Source organism: Rhinoderma darwinii, chromosome 12 (genome assembly GCF_050947455.1).
Source record: "Rhinoderma darwinii isolate aRhiDar2 chromosome 12, aRhiDar2.hap1, whole genome shotgun sequence".
NCBI classification, from domain to species: Eukaryota; Metazoa; Chordata; class Amphibia; order Anura; family Rhinodermatidae; genus Rhinoderma; species Rhinoderma darwinii.
Genome location: NC_134698.1, coordinates 82,424,996 through 82,436,998, shown reverse-complemented (window position 1 = coordinate 82,436,998; position 12,003 = coordinate 82,424,996). Strand labels below are relative to the sequence as shown.

At 44.8% G+C, this 12,003-nt stretch overlaps 1 protein-coding gene across 1 annotated transcript in view; it reads right to left on the bottom strand.

Moving 5' to 3' along the window:
• TC2N (tandem C2 domains, nuclear) overlaps window positions 1-12,003 on the bottom strand; it is a 36,142-nt gene that overhangs the window by 1,346 nt on the left and 22,793 nt on the right. Inside the window, exons 8-11 of the mRNA XM_075844340.1 lie at window positions 11,324-11,440; window positions 8,974-9,165; window positions 6,697-6,811; window positions 5,340-5,539 (exon numbers count right to left, since the gene is read on the bottom strand). Coding sequence (XP_075700455.1) covers window positions 5,340-5,539; window positions 6,697-6,811; window positions 8,974-9,165; window positions 11,324-11,440 — 624 coding nt within the window. The remainder of the gene's footprint in view (window positions 1-5,339; window positions 5,540-6,696; window positions 6,812-8,973; window positions 9,166-11,323; window positions 11,441-12,003) is intronic.

Genomic DNA, 12,003 nt, shown 5'->3' with positions numbered 1-12,003 from the left:
GTTTTATGCAGACACGTTTGTGTGAATCTAGCCTAAGTCTAGGAAGGAAGGGGGAGGGGGTCCGCAGATGTTCCCAGCGCGAGCACCTGCAGCTGGCTCTGGGCTTAGATCATGCTATTCTGGGTTGATTAACTTTTCCGGGGGATGTAGCGAGAACCTGGCCACTTCTCAATAGGGAGGAGCGCAGACCTGACCCATTCTGTCTGTGGGATTGGAGTTATAACAGAGGACGCAGTGTGTTTCATGAAAAGCTGCACTGTTACTCCGCTTAATCCCCGCATATTTTGTGTTTCTGCCTTTTTCTATAATCCAAATTTCAAACTGTCCTCAGAAGAGTTCTGTGTCTGAAGTTAATTGCAGACGTCTGGGCGCAGCCGGGATAGATGAATATCGGGGGTACAGTAATCTGGTTTTAGCTGCAGGAATCTGTCACAGGGAGGTTTGCAGAGGCGCGTGGAGTAATAACATGGATTTTGTGACCGCTGCGCCTTCACTTTAGGGTCTGCACATTCTGCAGTAGCGCCTGTTGCGATCAGTCGTTGAGCCTGATCTTGCACAACACAGCAAGTAGCGCAACTGAAAACTGGATGTGCAACGCTTCCAAGGAGTAAATGGGGAAAAGTCGCGCAATAATTGCATGACCGCTGTTTTCCCATTCACTTTTTATTAACCGTTGCGCAAGATTCACCTTCCTTGCATGTCCCTGACGCAGAAGCTCCACTACACATATACAGGAGTGCAACTCCGTTCATTACTATGGATTTGTCTGTCACTATCCTTTTTTTTTTTTTTTCCAAGGTGCCAAGCAACTGTCAGGACATGTGTTCATTCACTGACAGCAATCCAGTCTGTGAAAAGGTTGCAGAACTTTATGTACATAAGTCTGGACGAGCCCTTTAAATACTAAAACAATTTAAACAATTTCCTAGATTTCATGCTGAATTATCCCGGTAACGCTTCTGTGCTCCGCTAAGGGTCTGGGATATTTGGGTTTCCAGTGTGTTGACGCCACTCAAGTCACCACACTGAGCAATGTTCACCAGTGAACGGCAGTAGACCAGAAGTGTAGCTAGGGGTTTAGCACACAGGGAGTGAAACGTATCTGAGTACCCCCCCCCCCCCAACGCATGTTTACAACTGAGGAGACGCAATCTAATTCTAGTGGTCATCATTCTCAATGAGTAAGGGCTTATTCAGACGAACGTGATATACGTCCGTGCAACGCGCGTGATTTTCACGCGCCTCGCACGGACCTATATTAGTCTATGGGGCCGTGCAGACTGGTGCGTGATTTTTACGCTGCGTGAGTCCACTGCGTAAAACACACGACATGTCCGTTCTTTGTGCGTATTTCGCGCATCACGCACCCATTGAAGTCAATGGGTGCGTGAAAATCACGCGCACCACACGGAAGCACTTCCGTGGGACGTGTGTGATTCGCGCAACAGCTGTGGAAAGTATGAATGAAAACAGAAAAGCCCCACGTGCTTTTCTGTTTACAAACGGAGTGTCATAATGATGGCGGCTGCGCGAAAAGCACGCAGCCGAGCATCGTACCGGGCTGACACACGGAGCTGTTAAGTGCCTCTTGCGCACGCAAAATGCCGCGTTTTTTGCGTGCGCAAAACGCACACGCTCGTGTGAATCCGGCCTAAGAGTTCTGTATACGATGCTATATTATCCACTCTTACTGCAGTTTTTAATCTTTTCTCTGATATAGGAGTTTGCATTAGAAAGTGTGGCAGACCTCCCTGAAAGAATATATAACCCCCATCACCCCTGTATATACCAGTCACATCAGCCCTGTATATACCTGGCTGGCTATTATATACAGGTAAGATGGGGGTTATATACAGTAATGATGGTTGTTATATACAGGGATGATGGGGTTTATATACATGGAAGATGGCTGGTCCAGCCATGATCACTGGTGGGGGGTGTGTGTGTGTGTGTGTGTGTGTATATATATATATATATATATATATATATATATATATACCAGCCATCATCCCTGTTTAGGAACCCCATCTTACCTGTATATAATAGCCAGCCTGGCTGGTATATACAGGGATGGTGGTGGTTATATACAGGGATGGTGGGGGTTATATACAGGGATGATGGGTAGTCCAGCCATCATCCCCGCATTAACCTCATCTTCCCTGTATATACCAGCCATTATTTCTGTATCCATTTATTAGGGAGGGGTGCTTGCTTACCCTCTCCTCACACGCAGACCTGCTTCTCTCTGGCGGGCAGCGTCTGAGGTGAGCTCTAACAGAAGTGCCTAGTTGTAGCAAAATCTGCTGGCGGAAGGAAGATTCCAACTACCATTGGAACGAATGAGAGACAGGATTTTGCGTCAGATTCCTCCGTGTGAACATACCCTTAGCGTAGCCCAGGCCTAAGTCTGTGCGTATTTAGTTGTGTTTTGAAAATGTGTTTTTTGTTTTGGTTGAGGATTCTTTATTGAGAGACATGGGCGTTTAACTACCAAGATAAAAACCGCACAGTGGGAACGCAGCCTAAATCTTGGAGAACAGTTCATTTCGACTTTGGTCTTGTGACCCGAAGATCGCATTATAAGTAATGTTAGTGAATGTGGTCATGGACGATTTTCGATTGCAAATCTAATGCAACTTTTCCAGCATGAGTTGCACGTGACTGCATCTCATTTCCGCAATTTTTTTCTTTTGGATGTGGCAAATCCTAAATCGCATTCAACTCGCAACCAAATCGCACCCTAAAACAGTTGTACAACTTCACTGTCCTAGACAAATTGCATATATTTTGTCGCACGACCTGATTTGCACAACCAAAGTTGATGTGTAGTCTGAGCCCAAAGGCCCTTTGACGCTGGCCAATTATAGGGCAAACGAGCGTCCACAAGACGCTCGTTCCTGATCACCTCCCTGTGTGAACGATCAGCTGATGAATAACCAAACGCTCGTTCATCGGCTGACCGCATCTTTATGCAGCTTAAAATATTATCCTGGTCGGCAGCGCATCTCAAAGACGTGCTGCCGACGTGATAGAAATGTATGGGGACGAGCGGTCAGACGTAGCTCCTTGTGAAAGGAGCAAACAAGCGCCGAACGATGAGCTGACTCGTTGATTGGCGCTCGTTTACGCGGCCCACGTCTGGCCCTGTAAGAGGAGAACTATTCGGATCTGATTTGGTTTAGAACTGGATTTGCGACGTCCCAAAAAACGTGCGCTTGTGATTTGCGGCATGCACATGGGATTTATTTTTTTCCAAGACTGTCGTGTCTCATCACATCGCGAGCGGTAATGCGACCTCGTTCACAAGCATTACTTGCCAATTAACTTTCTCAAGAACTTTAGCCACGCTGCACTTCCTTACGACACAAACCTTACTTATATTGTTTCCATTTTCCTTGGGGACGTATAATGTTCTTCTCCATTGTCACCGGTGTAAGATAATCTTTTATAGTTACATTGACGATTTACCATGAACATCATTTAGATGGACGCACAATGGATGAATAGTTTATATACACCTACCCCGGCGTAATTTATACAACTGACATTTCCTTCTCCTCTAACAAATCTTTTAAGGGCCGGGTAAGCCGATCTTCGCGGTCCCGTCCCTCGGTGCTCTGTGTCCTTCTGCTCATGAAAGGGACGTTTGTCCCTTATTCCAGGAGGCAGAGGGATACACCGGTGACGTGTCCGGTTATTGTTACCTACAGCAACTACTTACAAATGTCATCTATATCGCACGGGGTTTAAATACAGAACTTTCCGTGGCCTTATTATACGGGGTCGGGGTGAAGTTACAAGGAGGAGGGTGAAGAGGCTTGTATGGAGAATGACCTGTTTATCCTTCATCTACCTAAAACAAGAAATATCATTTCTTGAGTCCTCCTTTTTCTTTCAAGTTGTTAAATAGTTTATTCTGCCATTTCTTATGTCTATCTGATCCTCTTGAAAGCTGGGTCACAACTAATATGACCATCATTGCAGCTTTTCCAGGACCCTGATGGGCAAATCTGCCCATCTATGCAGTAGGAAAAAGCCAGGCCTCGCCAATTTGTACCTTTCCTGCATAGGCTGTAATAATGGCATCTAGTGGCTGTCACTCAGCTTTCCCAGACTCCTGAATGGCAAATCCAGGGAGGTCAAAACTAGCTCCTTCTAACATGGCTCTGTGATTTACAACTGTTACAGCCGTAATGTGTTTTATATAGAGGGACCCTTCCGATTTTTTGCAAAATATATGAACAATTCCAGCAATGCAAGTCAAAAGTTGAACTGTTCTTGGCTGGAAATCCAGTTGGCGAGTGACACGATTACGTTAGGATGTGATCATCCGTCAACTGCGTTAATGAGACTCGTCTTCCTGCTATTTGTTACCCAAGCTGAGCACCTGGACCTTAAAATGCTATTCCCATAGATTGCAGTTACAGATGCCGCATTTTTACTGGCGATTATCACAGATTTTATTCTAAAAAAACAAAATTATTCTTGCCCTTTTTATTTGTTCTGCGCTACAGAAATCCCCTATCTGAATGGGACCTTTCGAAATCGTGGACAATTTACAGTACAAAGTTTTAAAAACCCCATCCACATGTAGCTTGGAAATCGGGGCTTGCTGTGGATTTTCGTATCCGCAGCATGTCCCCCATTCTGTTGCGGAATCGCGGCAAAATCTGCATTGGAAATTTTTGGTTACATCTGTACGTACCCTTACTGAGCAGCCTGGTGTATGAATATAAAGCCAGAACTACTATTGATACTGACTCTGGTAGAGACAAATAAGAACAGGAACATGGGGATGCAACGCTAAATCACTGTGAAGATTTGTCATTCAGGGTTTATAGAAAGCTGGGTGACAAACCGTATTGGTTGTCACTCAGTATCTGTCACCCGGGTAGGAAAATAAGTAGCATATTAAGGCTTTCCACAAAGGGAGGACTCGGGGATTTATATTATTTCTGGTGATCGCTAATCTGGAAAAACAAAAATATGGAGACTTTAGACTTTTTAGTAGACAGAGATGTTGTTGACTTCCCTCTTTAGAAAATCAAAAATATGTTCCATAACTCCATTTTTCTTAATACTCAGACTTTTCAGTAAACAACGCAGTAGTTGTAAACAGCCTTCTAACATCTCTGCTTGCTGTCATGGAACTGACACATTCTTGTTTACATCCAGAGGCTGAAAACCTGCACAGTCCTAATATTGGAAAGACTGGAAAACCCCTTTTAGGGTCTAATTAAATTAACACTATATTGTGATGCCATAGGGCCCCTTTTAAAATATCTATGAGTTGCACAGTCTGATTTCACAGGATGCCACAGTCCTAACGCTGTCCTTACCTGCCCGATGAAATGTTTCCGCCGGACTGAGCTGCGACTGTACAACTTAATCAGGAAATTAATTCCCTCTTCTTTTTGCGTCACTGGGAAAATCATGGTCTCTCCCCAGTTCACCTGGGAATTTGATAACTTTAGCGGTCGCGTTTTCTTCTTGTAGAGCAGCCCCTCCGTGCTGAACATCTCGGCCTTGACGAAGAAATCTGCAGAGATGATGGAGAAAGCTGTGAGAGTCCATGACAGGCAGGGGACGGGCCCAGTGCAAACTTCAGCCATAAACGCAGCCTTATTTTAGTGTCCGTAAGATCGCTACAGGTCCTGGCCCAACAGCGTGTCTAATGACCCCAACTAACCCCATCATAGGCATTTATGATGCTGTTAGTTCGGGTCATGGGACCTACAGTCGTGCTGGGTTTGTCGCCATAACACTGGTGATAAAATGTGGCCGTCTGAATGGGATCTAAGGTTGTAAAAAGGCTAGTCTATGTAGTTCAGCTTATTATCACGTAGTGTTGATCCAGAGGAAGGCAAAGCAAACCCCTATGAGCAGTTGCCAATTGTCCTCATTTTAGGAGGAAAAAAGTTCCATAGTGTGACTGCTCTTATAGTACAACAAAACATCCTTCTGTGCTGACGCTGAAATCTTCTTTCCTCTCCATGCCCCTATGTTAAAGATGCAGTCCTGAATACAAAAATATCCTTCTACAGATCTGCATTCACCTTTTTGGATATTTTAGTGCAGAATAACCAAGTCACCCAAGGCTATAACTTTCTCCTACTCTGGGGGCACTGTATACAGCATGTGCAGTCTAACCAACTAGGTTTTTTTATGTAAGGGTTAAATTATGTTGATACTTCCCATGAAATTACTAGCCTTTGCAGCAGCTGCCTGACACTGATTACTACAGGTCATTTTGCCATCCACCAATACCCCCAAGTCCTTTCACAGTCGGTTTAATGGTGAAATTTGTTCTCTTACGTGCATAACCTCTGGTTTATCTACATTATATTTCATTTGCCATTTCTTCGCCTCCAACATCTCCTCTGTAATCTAATCATATTCTCTTCTGTGTGAATTACTTTAAACCGCGGCGTAGCACATTCAGACAGACATTTAACTCTACAAACCGTCTACAAGGTCATTGCTATGTATATCGAAGACGAAGAGTATAGATGCCGATACTGACCCCTGTGATTCCCACCACATACCGTGCTCCAGTCTGAAGGTGCCTATAAATTATTGGGAACAATGGCTCCCACTAAACAACCTCCTGGAGTGATAACCAGTGGGCTAAAAACATTCTGCCCCATGCCACTAGGTGGAGTTAGTCTTGTACCGGTTCTTCAGACTGAGACGTACTTATGGAGAGTGGCGTGGACGAGCTTGGCAGGTTCTGAGCCTTGAGGATTTGTAACTGAATCCTGCTATTTATTGCCTGGAAACACGTCCCGATCAGGAGCTCCGCTTGACAGGCCTGGATAAACGGACAAATAGAACAGGATAGATGTCAGGCTGCCGAACAATAGACCCTTGTACCACAAATAACATTCTGTACGTTATACTGTCTGGCACCGTGCTGGTCCTGGGCTTACTATATTAAAATTACATTACTCTCTAAGATGTAACGCCATTTGCAGTAACCCCGTTCTGAGATTACATTACAGCCGAGTTCTCCATACTTCTACATGCAGAATTATTAATCCCAGAATGCACTTTTTCCTGGGATGCAGCTGGAAATAACAATGATCTAACTCCAATATAATGCAGATATACAGATAAGAGGTGGTGGCTCTCTAATAAAGCTCTTATCGGTGTGCCAAGTTGTATCTGCCATCTAGTAGACCATAGAAAATTCCTAAACCATCCATATATTTCGCAACGGCTGAGCATGCATGCTTTTTTAATGGGGAGAGGGGGATGAAGCTGCTGATAGACACCACTGGCAGCAGCTCATCTCCTGCGGGAACAAAGGATCGGGTACTACTTTCCCACAACGTCTTCCGTCCGGTAAGGGTCAAACACCCCCACACACATAGTCGAACGTTCCAGCGGGTTTGTATGACTTTCGTCTATTGTGTATAGGAGGTGGGCCCCTTCCCTACCGGGCCCCTGTGCAGCCGCCCAAGTGATCTGTCCATCGTTTTCAGAGTGGAGCTGGCACAGCAGGAGTTAAGCTCCGTATAGAAGTTTACTTATTTAATATAGATAAGGAGGTTGTGTATCTGGTAAAGGTCAGACACACATCATAGCAGAACAATATTGAGCGCAAACACTGACCTATCCATTAGACTTGCCTGTCACATTCTAGCACAAAGCGCCTTGTCCCACGTAACGCCGTAAAACGCGAATATATATTTGTCTCAACACCGTTCACGTCACGTCCTATATAACACTACAGTCGCCCTGAGAATAAAAGTGTTTACACACGCACCCACCACTTCAAAGACCGGCTCGCTGTAATATCTCGTGTCCCGCTCTGACGTCACCTCCGAGAATTTTACACCTGAAAAGGCAAATAATGGACCCGGATCCCATCACAATCGTCTGTGCCGGGGCTTGTTTAGTGGAAAATCAACAGGACGCTGAGACTGGGTCGTTCTCACAACTGATTCTTTCCTTATCGGATTTTCCATGTTTATTCTAAATTGCCTTGTGATGCGTCCGCACGTTATTTCTCTTGTAAGGGAGCAGAGGACGGAGACACAGCAGGGGGCCCCTGTGCACAGTATATGAGCCCCAATAGCTTGTCATAGGGCACCCCCTTATATCTCTCTAACAATCCACCAGTAATTGTGAGCTTTGTTGGCTCAGGCTCTTGCTTTTAAGGTGGCAGTGGACTCTTTTACCTACTGAGCCCCTGTGCAGCTGTACAGGTAGCGCATATAGTATGTCCGCCCCTGTGAGGGTACGAGGAGACGTACAGAGCCCAATGGTCTCATGCGAATATCAAAAATGCTGCAACCACATCTATTGTGGTGGTGACCATTTTCAGGCTTCTATTTCCAGACTACCGGGTAGATCTGATCAGCGTTACTGCAGATTGCTTCAATACACCATCAACGTCTTACCGAGGGCCAACCATAATCTATGGAGCCCCCCACTCTGTAGAGCTTTATGTCCTCTGCAGATCCAATCAAAGTTGTCGGGATCTGCCAGCAAATATTGACCTTTTCTGTTCTTAAGTTAATTGGAGTGGTAACAGGTCATTATTTTGCACCCTAGTATTTCTCCAGAACGTCCTGTCTTCTGTTCGGGTCTCTATTGCCTCCATTCATCTTATTGCTGGTTGTCCTTCCCCTGTTTATTTCCTTCATCTCTTCAGAGTTTCCTCTGAGCTGGGTCTTCTCATACTAGGGCCAGAATAAGATAAAGTTTCATTTGTACTGCAATTGAATTTGGCCAAGTATCCTATGGTCTCCATTAGCAATGGCTGAAAAGGTGCCAATATTTTCCCCATCTTCTTTACTGTCCACAATGGTACAAAATAAGTACATGCTGATGGTCCAACATCATTTGGTGCCGAAAATAAATCTAAACTTTTATCAGTCATGGAAATATTGTGTTCAATAGATAAAAATATACAAAAGCATCGCAAATTGATACAAAGAGGAACAACAGCCCTGAGCCGTCACTCACCGATACTTTGGAAGGTGGCGCCACATCCAGACCGTGCTCCACCTCCTCCTCGCTCAGGTCCCGCAGGGATATTGAGCACTTGCTGATGGTCCTCTTACGTGGAGTCAGGCTCAGGATCTTAAACACCAGCCGCACGTTCTGCAAACTTTGTAACTTGATGGCAAATACAAATGTTTCCATGAATTCCACATCCTGCAGAGGATAAACGGAAATTAAATATGGTGCAGTATAATGGGGGCAGGTTATATGAGAGACACATTGGGTAACTGCCCCGGAGCCTCCAACATGTAAGGGCTTCCAGCAATCTGCCCCAACCTTCTGTCTTATTCATTAAGGTGGTATGGACATGCAAGCTGCTAAGTGCAAGCTTTTGGGTGCTATTATAGGATTCTGTAGGGTGCTATTATAGGATTCTGTAGGGTGCTATTATAGGACTCTGTAGGGTGCTATTATAGGACTCTGTAGGGTGCTATTATAGGACTCTGTAGGGTGCTATTATAGGACTCTGTAGGGTGCTATTATAGGATTCTGTAGGGTGCTATTATAAGACTCTGTAGGGTGCTATTATAGGACTCTGTAGGGTGCTATTATAGGACTCTGTAGGGTGCTATTATAGGATTCTGTAGGGTGCTATTATAGGACTCTGTAGTGTGCTATTATAGGACTCTGTAGGGTGCTATTATAGGACTCTGTAGGGTGCTATTATAGGATTCTGTAGGGTGCTATTATAGGACTCTGTAGGGTGCTATTATAGGACTCTGTAGGGCGCTATTATAGGACTCTGTACGGTGCTATTATAGGACTTTGTAGGGTGCTATTATAGGACTCTGTATTGTGCTATTATAGGACTCTGTACGGTGCTATTATAGGACTCTGTACGGTGCTATTATAGGACTCTGTACGGTGCTATTATAGGACTCTGTATTGTGCTATTATAGGACTCTGTAGGGTGCTATTATAGGATTCTGTAGGGTGCTATTGTAGGATTCTGTAGGGTGCTATTGTAGGATTCTGTAGGGTGCTATTGTAGGATTCTGTAGGGTGCTATTGTAGGACTCTGTAGGGTGCTATTGTAGGACTCTGTAGGGTGCTATTATAGGACTTTGTAGGGTGCTATTATAGGACTCTGTATTGTGCTATTATAGGACTCTGTATGGTACAACCTGAGATTAAGATTTCCATGTATTAAAGGGGTTTTCCTGCCAAATACAGCAGCGCTTGGCTGTTTCCGTCAGTTTGATAGAGCTGCAGCGCACATGCCCGACCGCTGCTCCTTATCTCCGCAGCTGGGGGGACTTGGAATTCATGTTCTAGTGATCAGAGGGGCCCCCAACAATCAATCATTTCTCACCTCGGTGGTAAAAATGTATTTGGTGGGAAAACCCCTTTTACTCCTGCCAGGCGGCTTATTGCGCGTCTGCGGGCATTAAAGAGCCAATAGAGCTTTAGGATGAACATCTGTGATCAGAATACATTTAGGTGGAGGTCCCTTTTAATTAAGTGGACGCTGTCTTGGACATTATAGATATTTCAGTGGATAAAACCTATAATGAGCAGTCGTACTGTTGTGTGTATCTATAAACATTTCTGACTGACCTGGATAATTTGTACTATGGGTCCGCCACCAGGTAACTAGAGGCAGGTTAGGGCACTACTATTGAGCCTGGGGGGGGGGGGGGGGGCATGGCACCATACTACTATTTAGGTCTCCATTCCAGAAGTGAAAAAGTAACTAAACTTTTTAAAATCTTTTGACATGTCAGAAGTTTTGATCGGTGGGGGTCCGAGGACTGAAACCTCCACCGATTGCTAAAATGAAAGATCAGAATCCCTTGGGGGATCGCTGTGCGGCGTCATTTTATGATCGGCTTTCGGACTATTCAGCCCGCACACCGCTGTGAGCAAAGCCGATCAGAAATGAAGCACTTCTGCTGCTTTGTTTTAGCGATGAGTGGGGGGTCTCCGTGCTCGGACCTCCACCGATCAAAACTTCTGACCTGTCACTATGACATGTCAAGTTTAGTTGTTTTTAAAAAAAAGTTCTGTTCCCCTTGGTTGCCCTGCCTTCTATCCTATGATCTGCAGCTCTGCGGACAGCGGCCTTCTGCACAACCTCAGGGCAGTCTTGGGGGCAGAGTGAAGGAGAGCCAGTGATGGAAGTAAAGCCTTACGTTTATCCCCTAAGGGATCCTCCTTCCCCTATGGATCAGTGATCCAATGATCCACCATTCGCTCTCATATAAGTAAACAATGGACGCTCCGGCACCACAGAGAGAGATTTTGCAGTGAAGCTCCTCATGAACTTGAGAACTTGTAGTAAAATATAATGAGGTCCTGGGACTTCACTTACCAGAGCGGCTTCCTTAGCAGAGGATTTAAACTGGATGGGTTTGGGTAGGGTAATGATCCCTTTGATATAGATACTTGGGGAATCTCCGCAGCTCGCCGGCCAGTACAGATCCTTCAGCTGAGGAGGAAGAGACGATCGGTCAATTCTAGTAAACCCCGAGGCAGTTATGGTCTTAAAGTAATTGTCCTGCTATTTTTGGATTTCTTAGCAAGAACAGTCACATGACCGTAACCAATATGTAAGTTATTGCAGCTCCAGTTTTTATCTTGACTTTGGACCAGTGTAAATTAATTCCTGATCACTGACTATAGATTTGCATAAAATTCAGCCCACTGTGGGTAGTCGGAGGGGGATGGGTAGCTAATGAGGCTTGAAAACCTTCTGCCCACGGGTCAGTGTAATTGTGCTATATAATTATGCTATAGGTCAAAGTTTAGTGGACAGAGATAAGTGGACATAAAAAAAACTCTGCCACCACTTCTCTCAATAGGCATAAAGTATAGCGCTGCCCTATGCCCGTTAGATTGTCATTGATCTAATGATCATGACCAGTTTTCTATGTAATACACTCGTGTTGTACTTTATAGCCCCTCAGTCCCAATAGGGGCATGGTTGATCTCAATTTGGTTGTACAGATATAATGAAAAATTGAGGGGGAAGGGGTATAATTTATAAATAAA